Source organism: Protobothrops mucrosquamatus, unplaced genomic scaffold, assembly GCF_001527695.2.
Source record: "Protobothrops mucrosquamatus isolate PMUCROS unplaced genomic scaffold, P.Mucros_1.0 scaffold1617, whole genome shotgun sequence".
Taxonomy (NCBI): domain Eukaryota; kingdom Metazoa; phylum Chordata; class Lepidosauria; order Squamata; family Viperidae; genus Protobothrops; species Protobothrops mucrosquamatus.
In genome coordinates this window covers 89760-105280 of record NW_015387778.1, presented here as the reverse complement: position 1 = coordinate 105280, position 15521 = coordinate 89760, and the positions used below count along the sequence as shown (strand labels likewise).

The following is a 15521-nucleotide window of genomic DNA, read 5'->3' as shown; positions in this document are numbered from 1 at the left end:
AATACATGCAAGACAATTTTTGGGGATCTAGATGCCATCTATAAAACATTTTATAAAAATTTTCCCTTAGATTGCCTCTAACTCTTAAATGCCTGTGATCTCAAGTTGAAAATCAGCTGGCAATGAGATTTCTTTAAGGCATTTTTCCACGTAATTTAACAAGGACTTCTTCTATTCAATATCCAGGGCTAGGTTAATTATTTTAAAGTTATTTCTGGTGAGTTGCTCTGTATCTAGGTGATTCAGATTGTAAATTTGTAATGAACCTATCCTAAAACTGCAGCTTTAATTCTGATTTCATGGGAAATAAAGAACAATTACCTTCAGAGTTTCCAACTCTTTAACAAATTTGAGAGCATGTGCTTTCTTGATTTTAATATCCCCTTAGATCTCTGATATGCCTGTTTCCAAATGTATATATGTTCTCTTAGTTTGAGAAATAGCTTGAAATGTCATCATTAACTCCATTAATTTTATCTGATCTTACTGGGAGATATCAGAAGTTAATGTAGTTCAATCTCTAACCCTTCAGAATTTGATAAGGGAGCTATCACTATTTCATCTGAATCCAGGATCTCAGTACATACAGCTTTATTAATTTGTCTGTATCAGGAGTGGAACCCCTAGCTTGTGATGACAAAACATAAGATATCTTCTTTATTATTTGAATTATATCATTGAAATATTATTAAATCAGTGAGGAAAAGTGAAACCATTTAGGAACAAATGCATATATCTGTAAGGGCAATTCATTTCTTTATAGTATATATTTTTTCTTTTTTCCTTACTATTTTTTATTTTCTATTTTCCTTTTTTCTTTTCTGCACCTTCTATGTTTTCATTCGTTTTTAGTTAATATAAGTTTTTATCCTTGTAATTTTTAATAAAATTATTTTTTTTAAAAAAATAAGAACAATTCCATGCACAAAGTTGGTGCAGAATGGGGAAAGGCAACCATCTAAGTAGCTATAAAAACTGGAAGCCTCAAATTATCCATATGCAGTGAATTAAGAAAACTTAGTTTTGATTGGCCTGATGTTTATCTACAACTGAAGACTCTTAAATTGGAGTGCCCTACTGGCTTCTTGTGGTCTCTTAACATAGTATCTCTAAGTTGTGACAGGGGGATTTAAGGGGAGAGGAAGTTCTTGGTATTTTTTTTAGTTATGCTTAAAGCAAGTATTTTAAGAAAACAGATTTAATGCAATAAAATAAAGTTAACAGCAAAAATGCAACATACACATTTAAAACATGTATAATTTCATACTTATAATGTGTGAAATCATTTGGTTAGAGAAAAAGATGTAATTCCTTGCTGCTCTTAGCAAATATGCAGCTCAATTGGTAAACTGACTGTTAAACTGGTAATCCTGGCTCTGCGTTTATGATAGAAAATGTCACAATTCTTAGTATACTGATTACTTTCAAAAAAAGCAATGTTGTGTAGCTCATCTTGGTGTGACTTTCCTGCTCTTAATATTTATAACTGTTCATATGTGTGAGTTGCAGAGATAAAATGGCAACCAATAGAATCGGCATCTTTTCCTGTTACTTGAATTGGGAGACCTCTGTTATTAAAGTGCTTTCTGAAAACCTAACAGCAATAGTGATCAGGCAAGTACCGTAGATTAGATGTTTTAGAAAAAAATAATACTATGAATCTGATTTCTGTAATGCAGATCTGGTGAAGTAAAGATCTGTCTGTAATACAGTTAAACACATAAAAGATTATAGTAGTACCTTGGTACTTATTGTTAATTGGTTCCAGGAGACATGATGAGGACCAAAAAAGATGAGTACCAATTTTTTCCCATAACAATATATGAGTCACAAGGCAGCTGACACCGACAAGTTCTATCTTGTGAGTAGCGGGACAAAAGGATCACCTCAAAATGTATTCAGTATCAAATTTTGATGAATTTCGAAGCAGTTGAGTACCAAGATACCGCTGTGGTTAGTTATTTAAGGCATGAAAAGTAGCTATCAAGAACTCTTTGCCTACCTATTTTTTCTTGCCTTTTCCAATGAAATGAAGCCGCCTTCCTTCCTGGTCCAAACCTCACTATAATATGTAAAATCATTTAGATAGAGAAAAAAGATTTAATTCCTGAACATCCAATGATTTGAGTTGGAGTGAATCACAAACCAAATGATTGACTAAATCAGAAAACAGTTAAAAAAACTTATTAGTTGCAGTAGAGATACTACATTGCTCAGACATCTGGGTTTATTCGAGTGTGAAACCTTAGTTTTTTTGAAAATCCCACTGGCAACCCTGCTCCACACCCTAACTAGAATAGTAGCTTCTTGTTCCTGTTTCCCATCTGTCTTTCAAGAAATCATCTCGTCCTACATTCTCCTTCCCAAACTCTGGCATCTCAAGAATTGTCTTTATTGGGGTGTTTGTTTCCTGTTTTCATTATTCGGGTTATGTGAAACACAGACACCTCTAGGAATGAAGAATAATGGGAGTATGCTGATAAGAATTTTTTTAAAAAGCCTAGTGTGTTAAATTTGTTATTGACAATATTTAGTGCCCGTAATCATGTCATGGGATTTTAAATTCACCAGTATGTATTTTTTGTTTTCTTTTTCTTTTTATATTGGCTGGGGAGTTCTAGGACTTAGAATAAATATTCTACTTTACTCTGCATCATATTTCAAAAAGAATTCAGACAAATTGGGAAAACATTCAAGAAAGACAGTGATAATTAAAACCAAGCCAGCTTTCGACATGCAAAGCTAATTGGAGAAACTGGATTTGCTTAACAACCATGTTATCCCCTTAACAACCACCTGGTCCCAGGTTCTGGTCCCAATTGTGGTTCTAAGTTTTACCATCCCTCATTCCTGTTCTGTTCGCTTTTTATTTTACTATTTTCTAAGATGTTCTTTTTATTGGTATCATTGAAAGGAAAAGGGCAAACTGCTTCTGAAATTTTGCTAAGAAAACTGCAGGAATTTCAGGCAGTTCTCAGAAGTCAGCACTGATTTGAAAGCACATACACACAAACACATACAAATCTTGGTATATTTCTTGCCTCATTGTTTTCCAAATGGTTGCAGATCAATTGCTTTGTAATCTGCTCTGAAATCTTCCCAGGTATTGATGTCACATTGATAGATTTATAGTCAAAGTTTTCCCAATTTTTGAAGATTGGTCTTGTTGGGAGTATGTCCTAGTTTCCAGGAGTTTCCTTACATTACAATCCACTAACCTTAGCTCATTTGAACTTTAGTCTTCCTGATGCCAGCTATATAGTTCCAAGCTATGTCTCTGTATTTTTTCTTGGTAGCCTATTCCTCATTTCACCTTCATTATGCATCCTTCTTCTTTTTTCACTGAAATTCTTGTATGGCTATATTGGCTCTATCTGTTGTCCTCCATGTTTCCCCTTCTTGTGATTGCTTGTGATTGTACTTTTAGCATCTTCTAACATTTCTTATCTTGAGCTCCTTTTCTCTTTAGTTTTATTTGCTGTGCATTTTTAACTATAATTATTCAGAGTTCATTAGAAACTGTTTTTTAAAAAATATGTTCAGCTTTCATTTCATTTATTGTCAAGACCTCCAGATTACATGGAGCAATGTTTCTCCGTTAACCTGCCCACTGATTTCTTCAACTGAAATCTTCCCTGTGGAGTAGATACAAATCAAGGATACCTGAACCTCTTCTGTTTTCCTCCGCCTTCTGAAAGATAGTTGTCATGAAAAGAAGCTGTGAATTTTCTGAAACAAAACAAAACAAAAAATGGCAGCATAAGATGATAGGCTGTACATTCCAGTATTTTGCATAGTATAATTTTAGTCTTAGTCATCCTGTGTGAGATCTCTGGTAACTTCATGTTTTGTCTGCAGTGATTATATATCCTATTTCTATCTGCTCACCATAGAAACACAGGAAAATGATGTACAAATGGTTTAGGTAGAGTCAAAAAGCAAAGGCAATCTTTTGAAAACTCCACTTTTTAATAGAAATGAAAGTTTTGGGGAGATTTTCACCTTCTTACTTGTTTGGAAGCAGAGAACTTTGCCCTCATAAATTGGTATAGTTTAATCACTGCTTCTGTGCTCCATGGTTCATCTGCATTAGTCCTATGGCTATTGGAAGTGAAATTTGCATCATGAATGTTTTCATATAAACAATAACCTATTGTAGATAATTAGTAAAGATATGTTTGTGATTTGTCTTTGAAAATCACCTTGACAACTTTTAAAGCCACCCTCGGGTATATGGACCTTTCCTCCGACTAGGTGTCATTATCAACTTGTTGTCCTTCTCATTTACAGAACATAACAATAGCAGAGTGAATTTATCTGCTTAAAGACAATACCACGTACTAAGTAACTTTGTAACATTGCTGGATCCCATGATACTTGATAATTTTCATCTGGTACCTCACCTCCTATTTTTGAAGAAGGGGATTGAGAAGATTCCAGATGACCTTGGAGGTAATGGATTATCTGGATGCTTTTTCAGTCAGGGTTCAGACCAGGGTATGGGATGGGCTTGGCATTGATCACGCTTCTGCATGATTCCTGGCATGGGCAGGATGGGAATTATGTGTTCATCCTTGCCTTACTTGATGTCTCAGTGGCTTTTGATACCTTCAATCATGGTATCCTTCTGGATTGACTCAGAGGACTCGGACTGTGCAGCATGGTGTTCTGCTGGCTCACCTCCTTTCTTCAGGGTCAATTCCCATTGGTATGGATTAGGGAGAAGAAGTCCTATCCTTAGGGTGTACTGTATGGGGTGATCAGTGCTTTCTTCTCTTTTCTCCTCATTTACATGAGCCTGCTAGGTGTGAACTCATCCATTGCCATGGGATGTGTGTCATCAATATGCTGATGATACCCAGTTGTACATCCCTGCCCCTGACAAACTTAAGTATTGTTGTGGACATCTTATCCCAATGTCTGGAGGCTATAAGAGTCTGAATGGGGATCTGAACTCTGGAAAGACTAAATGGCTTTGGGTTTGGGATCCTTCCATTCTGCAGTTAACCATTTTTGATGCTGAATGGAGTTATACTGTCCTAATCAGTCCCCCCCTGCAGAATCTGGAGGTCCTCCTGGACTCTTGATTTCTGCTCAATGGGCAGGTAGCAATCGTGGCTAGGAGGGCCTTCGTATAACTTCATATTGTGCGCCAGTTGCACCCATTCCTAGATGGTCTCTTACAGTCTCTTATGGTCTGAGGATCTCTTACCATCACCCATGCTCTAGTCATGTCCTAGTTGGACACTTCCAGTAACACACTGTACATTGGGCTTCCCTTGAAGAGTATCTGGGAACTTTAGTTGGTGCCAAATGCAATGATTCAGGCAATTAAGTTTCTTGTAGAGCACACATTACATTTCTTCTGTGGGAGCCCTATATGGCATGGTACCAGATTATCTGAGCAGTGGCTTCTCTCCAGTTACATTTGCCCACTCTATCAGATTGAGTAGAGAGGACATTTAGGGAGCTACTATATATTTGGCAGGATTTAGGTGGGCCTTCTCAGCTGTGGCAACCTTGGTGTGGAATGTCCTCCCCCTTGAAGTGAGGCTTGCACCATTGCTCTTGACTTTCTGAAGATCCCACAAGAACTGATTGTTCCATCAGGCCTGGGTACCGCAGGGAATTGGTGAACTAGTAAGATGGCTCCATTATCATTCCTTCATCCATTGTTTCTTTTTTAGCTGTATTATTTCATAGTATTTAACACTTTAAAATAATAATAGCTGCACAGCATGTATATCGACATGGAAAAATAGTAAAAACTGAAGGAATCAAGATGCCTTATGGAAATAATATTAAGAATCTGGATGAAGACGATCACTACAGATACCTGGGCATCCTTCAAGCTGACCTCCTCAAGGACATTGAAGTCAAGAAGATTAAAAGAATGAAGAATATTTTAAAGTCCAAATTCAGGGGAGGAAATACCATTGAGGCAAGTATACCAGAAATCTGAAGAAGAAAAATGGGCATTGGAATATCTGAAGGACAATGAAGAAGATATACTGAAGGTAGTTCACCATGAATGCTTACTGAATATTGGAGCGGCCAAACTGACCGACAAGAAAAGCTAAATAAAGAATAGAAAAGAGACATGACAAGGCAAAGTACTGTATTATATGGCCAGTATGTTGAAAAAAATAGGCAAACAAATAACAAGACTTGGCAATGGCTAAGAGCAGGAAAATTGAAGGAGGAGGCAGAGGGGCTAATTCTGGCTGCAAAAGCCCAAACTTTAAAAACAAATGCGTACAAAGCCAGAATTGAGAAGACAGTGAACCACCTGGTTAACTGCTGCAAGAAGATTGTGCAGACTGATTCCATACAATGGCATGACAACATAGCAGCAATGATACATTTGAATATCTGCTAGAAAAACTATTTGCCTGCAAGCAAGAATTGGTGGGGCCACAAAATAGACAAAATAATAGAAAATGAATAAGATAAAGTGTGCCAGGACTTTAGAATTCTAAAGATAAGCAGTTGCCATATAGCAGCCCATACTTAGCAATTGTCAATAAGAAAAAAGTCTGGAGAGTAGACCCCATTTGGGGTCGATCGACCATTTCACGGGGGTCGCCAAGCAAGGCTGCCCGCCATTTTTTTCCCCTTTTCCGGTGGGTGCCTTACATCCCTTGAGCTGGGCCAGCTGGTGGTCGGCCTGCTCCGTCTCTGCCGCTTGCCAGCTACGCCTCGGCCGGCGCAGGGGGCGGAACCACACATGCGCGGCGCTCCCGGGCAGGGAAAGTCCTCGACTTACGACTGGTTGGGTAGTCCTTGACTTACGACCGGTTTAGTCCTCGACTTACGACCGGTTTAGTCCTCAACTTACGACCGGTTTAGTCCTCGACTTACGACCAGTTGGGGGTCGCGGCATTAAAAAGGTTGAGAACCACTGGTCTATATAGATGGAAATGAAGAAGCTATAATTGCCCAGATGTGCCAGATTTTAGCTTTTAGCAGCCTTAATAGCCAGTGTGACCAATCATAAGGGATTATGAGAGCTGCAGTCTGTATTATAAGCCAAGTTCTCTGCAGAACACAGAAGATAGACAGGAGGTTTAAATCTTAAGTCTTATTTCTCCCATCCTCTCCAGAAAGTGGGTTTTTCCTCAGACTTAAGAGTCAAAAGCATCTGTTCCAAGTTTATACTTTACAGTGATTCTGACTGAACCTGTATACTGTTGGTTCCTGCTTCATGAGCTCTAATCCTTAAAAGTGCTCAAAAATTAAATCTTAATGTATGGTTACAAGCTTTTAGATTTCTATCATAATTTAATTTGAGCAGTGTTGACATTAATGGAAATACTTTTAAGCTAACAGATTCTGTCCTATGAAAAAAATGCCACCCAGCAGTGATGTTATATTAGTATTTGAAATGTCAAATCTTATTTCTGGAATAACGAAACATGTTAAGGACTCTGCTCGCTGGATTAGCTCTCTGATACAAATAAAATGGTTACTTCTTTCTTTTTGGCTTCTGCAACCCAAGAAAAGTATACTCTCCAGAGGGATGGTTAGATTTTTGCAACAAAACCAGCAGGGAATTTTTTGGGAGTAATGCAGAATTATTAATATGTATACTTTTTTGGGAGGGGCAGACTCCAGTCTGTTTAAAAATATGTGAACTCTCACAGGATTTAATTTTTCTTGACTCAGAAACTGGATTACCTTGGTTCATAATGTTATTCCAAGTGTAGGTTATATTTAGTTCTAATCAACTAAGATATGAAGCCTTCCTGTTGACTGAGGTCATTTTTCTTTAGGTATCATTCAGTTTTGAAAAAAAGGTTGCTTGGGAAGAAGAAATGTGCCAAGGCATTACCCATTAAGCCTATACTCATTTTTTCCTTACTCCCCTTATTCCAAGAAATTGCTATCCACTTGTACTTGAGTCAGAAGAAGACTACACTCACATGAAATATGCTGACCACACATTTCTGTTGATCTATTCTTTCTCTGTTTAATAATAATAATAATAATAATAATAATAATAATAATAATAATAATAATAATAATAATAATAATAATAATAATAATAATAATAATAATAAAAGTTGGAAGGGACCTTGGAGGTCATCTAGTCCAACCCCCTGCTCAGGCAGGAAACCCTACACCATTTCAGACAAATGGTTGTCCACTACCAAGTATGACATAACTCATAGATTTTACATGCTATGAGATGGCCCTTGAAAGGTGCTGGAATAGAATACAAACCAGAGATAACTTAAGACTGGTCCACTCATAAGCTGGAGATAAGATGAAGGCAGTGATAGAAAGTACATGTTGCCAGAGTCTTTCTATGTATGTTTGGGACTCCTCTGTCTGGGGCTAAGGAAGAACTGCTGATAGTCCATTCCTTTTTAAGGAACTGAAATTAGTATTTCAGTGCAGGGCAAAAGCCAAAATGTCCTTGAAATTAGGCCAGTCCTGTATATTTTTTTAGAGGCTAGGACTTTTGGAAAACTATTTTGCTATAAAGTATATTACAACTGGATTGTCATTTAATAGCAAGAGCTCCTATTACTATTGCTTGGAAATGAAACTAATACAGAATGCTAACCAATTCTTGACCCACAGCCAGAGAGACCCTGAATGGAATCGGCCCAGTGAGAAAAATGTCTTTTATGGTTCCCGAGCTGCTATTAGAAGAGCTCTCTGTCTTCCCCCCCCCCCCACTTACTCCCTAGATTACAAACATTTTAATTTGATAAGCAATATTTTTCTTTCCTTTTTTTAGGATTGTTATTCTGAGTGAAGGACCTTGCAAACGCTAATAAGGGACTATCATGGGCACTCTTGCATTTCTGAAGACCCAGTTTATAGTTCACCTCCTGATCGGATTTGTCTTTGTTGTGAGTGGCTTCATCATTAACTTCATCCAACTATGCACGTTAATCCTCTGGCCTATAAACAAGCAGTTTTATCGACAAGTAAACTGTCGCCTTTCCTATTCATTGTGGAGCCGTGAGTATACTATAGTTTCTCTGCATTAGCTTGGAATGTGACTTATTCAGATTGTTGGTTTCTTCTCACACTGAAGAACAGAGGTGGGGAACTATGGCCCCTTTATGACTTGTGGACTTCAACTCCCAGAATTCCTGAGCCAGCATGAAGTCCACAAGTCATAAAAGGGCCATAGTTCCCCACCCATGCTGTAGAAGATCCTTTTTTGGAGCAGAATAAAGGATTGTGCTTTAGAAACACGAAAAAGGATTACAACTCTGGGATGATCTATGGCTTATCTCAAGAAGTGGTGTCTCTGAATTATTCGTGCATGGACTTAAACACAAAATATCTCTTACTGATTTTCCAACTCTTTGTAGTTGTAGGTATGGTAGCTACTGGAATGAAAGGGAAATAGGTTCCCATGAGAAGGAAGTAGATGGAGAAGGAACAACCAATTCCCACTCTTTCAATACCTAAAGCACTCCTTCTGGAATTGTTAGTGTCTTCCCTTGCTCATCCCTTTTCAGTCACACACACACAAACACACACACACACACACACAAACATACAAACAAACAAACACACAGAGACACAAAATAGCTTGTCTGCCCTGATAGCATAAAACTTTTATGTTGCCATTCAGGAGATTTTTCAAGTGAGGTTTGGAAATTCCTTCTCTTATGCTGCTTTTAATCCCATCCAGTAATCACTGGAGAAGATATTTCTTTTCTTTCTGAAATTATTAAAAATTGAAACTCCATTTATCTTATTAGCTTTCCCCTGTTTGTGTTAGTGTCAGTTCCTCCAACCTTTTGGATTATATGCTTATTTTTAGTATTTATTTTAGTAATTGTTTTCTTCCAGACTTTGTTGCAAAAGGTAATAAATAGATCAGAATTTTGAATAAGTCATATAAACCTTTGGATCACTGTCTTATAAGGATGCTAACCACAGCAATCTATGATAACAAACACATGGAAAATCTTGTGTATGTTACTGTCTCAATGGTTTAAAACCTTTTTGAGGACTTTCAATTCTTTATCTGAAAAATGTTGAGAAAAAAGAACTTTTTTGCAACACTTTTTCAACATGCGGAAAACAAAACTGCTGTTGAATTGTAATATATTTAATTAGAATATATTTTACTAACTACTCAAGAAACAATTTAATTGTAACAGCACTTGTCCCTCAACCTTGAAACCCTTGGTGCCTATCTCGGATCTTTATGCAATATATTTGTACTGCTGTGCTAGCTTAAAAGGTTCTGATCACCCAGACCTTATTCTGAAAAATGTAGAACAGACTGCAACTTTGTATAAATAGAAGGAGTTTGTGTAAGTGTATTAGTTGTATCTTCAAATGTAAATAAGTGAGGCTGAAACAATTATGATAAATCTCAAGAACTCTAACCTGTTATTCACTTTTTAAATGGCAAATCTACTTTGTGTATCTGAATTGCAAATTAAAGTGATTAATTATTTGTTACAGATGTTCATTAAGATGTAGGGGTAATTAATGGTGACCTCACTATATGCTATCAGGTGTTAGTTAAGGTACAGGTTTCTCCTTTAGATCCAAACTCCCAGATAAATAGAGAAAAGGCATTAAGGAAATATCCTACAGGATATCTCACTGAAGTAGGAACCATTTCATCTCAAATTTCATCTCAAATTTTAAAAGAAGGCAATCATAATACTTTTGAGAAATATCAGTTAAAGCAATGCTTTAATGAAGGGAAGGATAACTGCAGGGGGATATATATCTTAGATTTAAATACTAAGGATTTAATTTCAATAAAGTCAGATTTGTTTTCAGAATAAAAACTTGACAATGACATAAAAAGTTAACATTTCCAGCGACGATTAATAAATCAGGTCTGTTAGACATGCAAAGTGTCACTTCTAGAAATATTTACTGGAAAAGAAGAAATTAATAGTTCCAACATAAATTAGTTGTTTCCTAATAGACAATGAATGTCACACACACAAAATATTGAAAATCAATAAGATTGGTTTAAATTAGTTTATAACTCAAAACATAGTCTGTAACTTTAAAGTTCCTTCCTATTTCCATTTGGATATGATTGAGCATATTATTCTTAGTGCATTACTCTTGTTCATGAAAATGTATAAGGGTCTGCTCTTCATCTCTTTTTTTATACACTTCTTTTGATTACTATGGAGCTCAGAATATTTCTATGTTTAAGATAATCCTGCTATCAATAATTTAAGGAAATGAAAAAAATGTATTTCAGATTATTAGTTAGCATGGCTATGTGTGGTAGAACTTGCAAGAAAAAAATAATACTGCAATTAAATTAACTAAATACCCACTCTAGTGAGACAGGACAGGTGGAAAAAGTGCTTTGCTTAGAGTATAAAAAGTTATTACTTATACCTCATTTCAGAAGAGACAAAAGAGTAATTTTGTAGTGTAATCTTGTTATAAGCTGCCCAAGAAATGTTTGATAGCAAGATGTGTGGCATATACTCTCTCTACAATAAATAAATAAAATTTACTTTCTATGTTTAATACACAGCAAGAGGTTCAAGTAATGGCATCTCTAGTTAAAGGATTTTAGATACAAGGGATGAAAAGAAGGATTTAGAGCTTCATGTTAGACCAGTGGTTCTCAACCTGTGGGTCGGGACCCCATTTGGGGTCGATCGACCATTTCACGGGGGTCACCAAGCAAGGCTGTCTGCCATTTTTTTTGTCCGCCATTTTTTTCCCCTTTTCCGGCAGGTGCCTTACCTCCCTTGGGCTGGGCCAGCTGGTGGTCGGCCTGCTCCGTCTCTGCCGCTTGCCAGCTACGCCTCGGCCGGCGCAGGGGGCGGAACCTCGCATGCGCGGCGCTCCTGGGCAGGGAAAGTCCTTGACTTACGACCGGTTGGGTAGTCCTCAACTTACGACCTGTTTAGTCCTCGACTTACGACTGGTTTAGTCCTCGACTTACGGCCGGTTTAGTCCTCGACTTACGACCGGTTGGGGTCGCGGCATTAAAAAGGTTGAGAACCACTGTGTTAGACCATGAAGACTAAACATGAGTAATCCTTTTAAGACTGAGATGCACAATCTGAAATCTCAAGGTTGCATGCCACTCCAAAAGTATTTGGTGTCACTCCAAAGCCCCGCCACAGTGCTAGTGAACTGCAACTTTTAGTGTTGACAGGAGGAGAAAATAATGCACGGAGACATTTCTTAATATAATTGTCATGTTAGATACAGTTTCTCCTGGTTCTTCCCACATTGACTTCAGGTACAGTTCTAATCTAAAAAATAGGTTTTCTGGGGAGAGCTTTAAGTGAGTCATGTCAAATCTGCCACTGGAAATATTTGTGTACTAGGAGACCATTATGCCAATATAATGAGTAAAAAAGAAAGTGAGGCTAGAAATGGGACAGGCCAAGAAAAGAGCTAAGTAACACCATATTCAGAACTCAGCCAAACAAAATGTCTCCAAGTGTTGTGGCCAGATTGAAAGCAGTTCTAAGTTTTTTGTTATATATCTAATGAGAACTCAGAAACTCGGAAACCAACAGAAAACTTTGCTTCTGTTGGGTTTTTGAATAGGGATTCTGTCCATGAAGCACCAAAGACTAATTTGTCTATTTGGGACTAAATAAGATCATCTTGTCATTGATCACTAGCAAGATGGAATTCACTGGAGTTCAAGCTGCAATGAGTAGGACACCTAACTTTGTGATGCTAAATCAATATATTTCAAAGAGAGAGATTTTGGCATGGTCTCTTCCAAAAAGCAGCAACTATTTAGCATTTTGTTTTTAAAATGTCTAACTCTCAAATTTGTTTATCTGCAGAAACTAATATACTAGCAGTTTAGCTTTTTTCCTTTAAAGGAATTCTCGCCCAAAACTCATTACTTAATGTGTCTCATCATTTGAGGACATACAGCAGATCTTGTGACTTATCAAGCATTGAATTTAGAGTAATGTGAAGAGATAAATAGATATCAGTTGATGGTAGTCTAGGATGACAAATACTTTATTCATAGCATAGTTCAAACTGAGCTGTTTACATTCAGGTTTCTCTAATTTAGATGTCTCTGGAAAGAAACTCTCTAGAAAGGACTTTCAGGCATTGTATAGGTATTTGATGAGGTAATCTTGGAACCTGAAACCTTTCCCTTACCTTGGGATGCCAGCCATGTTCGAGTCATTCAGAGACTTTCTTCCTTAGGAGGCAAGAATTGCATCTCTTGTTGAGCAGCTCTTGACTCAATTGTCAATGCTATACTTCTCTGTAAAGCTCCTTCCTGATGCAAAGCAGGGTGGATGTTTTGTCTGACTTTTTCCCAGAGAAGCCACTTGGCTACATATATAATTAATGAAGAGAATTTGTGGTCCAACCTTACTTGTGCTGGCTTCTTCTCAATGAGTTAACTATTTAATGCTAATATGTCTAATAATTCATCTAAACCAGGGGTAGGCAACCCAAAACACTCAAAGAGCCACTTGGACCCGTTTCCCACGGAAAACAAAATACTGGGAGCCACAAAACACTTTTGATATCTAAAATGAAGATAACACTGCATATATCCTTTTTATCTATACACACACACACACACACACGTATGTATGTATGTATGTATGTATGTATGCATATGTATGTATATATATGTATATATATGTATGTGTGTATATATATATGTGTGTATGTGTGTGTATATATATAATATAATATAATATAATTAATATAATATAATATAATATAATATAATATAATATAATATAATATAATATAATATAATATAATATAATATAATATAATATAAAGGCAAAAAAGGATATATGCAGTGTTATCTTCATTTTAGATGTCAAAAGGGTCTCTCTCTCTCTCCCTCCCCCTCTCTCTTTCTGCCCTTGGTCTGCCAGTCCTGTTCCCCCACTCTCTCTCTCTTTCCTCTCTCTCCCTCCCTTTCCTCTCCCTCCCTCCCTCTCTCTCTCTCTCTCTCTCTCTCTTTCTCTCCCCCCCCTCTCCCCCCCCTCCAATCTTCTGCTCACCTGGCAAGCTGGCTTCAAGCTGTTCTCCAACAAGCTTAGGGGTAGACAACCTCGGCTCTTTTATGACTCATAGACTTCAACTCTCAGAATTCCTGAGTCAGCATAGCTGGGCTAGCTAGCTCTCTCCTGCCCTTCCTGCTTCCTGCAGAGACGCAGCAAAGGGAGGAGCCCTGCCCCAAAAGCTTTTCAGCTTGTCGGAGAACACCGTGAATCCACTCTCTTTTATACATATACAGAGAGAGAGAAAGAGAGAGAGACAGAGACAGAGAGAGACAGAGAGAAGCAGGGAAGCGCAAGTGCCTCTCTCTGTCTCTCTTTGCAAATGGCAGAAGAGGCTGGGAGCCACAGGGGAAGGCTCAAAGAGCCGCATGTGGCTCCGGAGCTGCAGGTTGCCGACCTGTGATCTAAACCCAACTGGAGACTTTATTCATATTTATTATTTGCAGTATTTCTGAAGATAGCCTATAATACATATTGGAATTTTAAAAAGAGCCATGACTTTTTTTTTTACACTGCTGAATACAAATGAGACCACTTAACTTACTGATATCAGATAAATAAACTATACATGCTTCATGTCAATGGATTTTTTTCAGATTATGCAATTTTGGCAGCTACTTAGTGCAAAAAAGAGTATCTGATATTAAGTGATATTCTGTAACTGGATTTCCTGAACTGCTAATCGCCAGCACGATGGGCATAGTTCTCATAATTTCTCAGAATAATTGAATAACAGTGAGAGGAAAAGCAAAAGTAATTGTGATGTTTCTATATATAAAAAACAAAATAAATAAATAAAAAAAACAAAAGATATGCTATAAACTACTGCTTAGCTTTTAGGGGTCATCATATTATTATTTATGCAGGCATTTCCATTCCTGTTCTGAAGCATTTGACTTCAAATGTTTGTTAGCTGGCTTCAATTGTATTAATACTTGTATCATCTCTTTGCTTTATAGCTAGTATTGCTAGTAGGCTTGTTTGAGCAAAAACAATAGTAAAAATCTCAGTTGGCTCAAGGAATTAAATCTTATGACTTTTTAAAAATTTTAGACATTTTGGCATTTCCTCTCCCAAGTTGCATGATATTACAGTTTAATATTGGATTGAGGTCATGTAGCATTGCCATCCAATAATCATTGTACCAATAAAGGAGAATATTTCTAGCTCAGGGTTGAAATGAGGGGTTCTTGGTGCTTTCTGAGCTTGGTTGCATTCTTGCAGATGTTTCATTACCCAAACTAGGTAACATCATCAGTGCTATTCATTGTTTCATTGGGTAATAAAATAATGAAACAAGCTCAGACAGCACTAAGGACTTATCAATATTCATTGNCCCCCTCCCTCTCTCCAATCTTCTGCTCACCTGGCAAGCTGGCTTCAAGCTGTTCTCCAACAAGCTCAGGGGTAGGCAACCTCGGCTCTTTTATAACTCATGGACTTCAACTCCCAGAATTCCTGAGTCAGCATAGCTGGGCTAGCTAGCTAGCTAGCTCTCTCCTGCCCTTTCTGCTTCCTGCTTCCTGCAGAGACGCAGCAAAG

At 37.4% G+C, this 15521-nt stretch overlaps 1 protein-coding gene across 1 annotated transcript in view; it reads left to right on the top strand.

Annotated features, from left to right (window-relative positions):
• AGPAT3 (1-acylglycerol-3-phosphate O-acyltransferase 3) overlaps nucleotides 1–15521 on the top strand; it is a 31520-nt gene that overhangs the window by 3365 nt on the left and 12634 nt on the right. The window contains exon 2 of the mRNA XM_015822594.1: nucleotides 8747–8973. Coding sequence (XP_015678080.1) covers nucleotides 8796–8973 — 178 coding nt within the window. The 5' untranslated portion in view covers nucleotides 8747–8795. The remainder of the gene's footprint in view (nucleotides 1–8746; nucleotides 8974–15521) is intronic.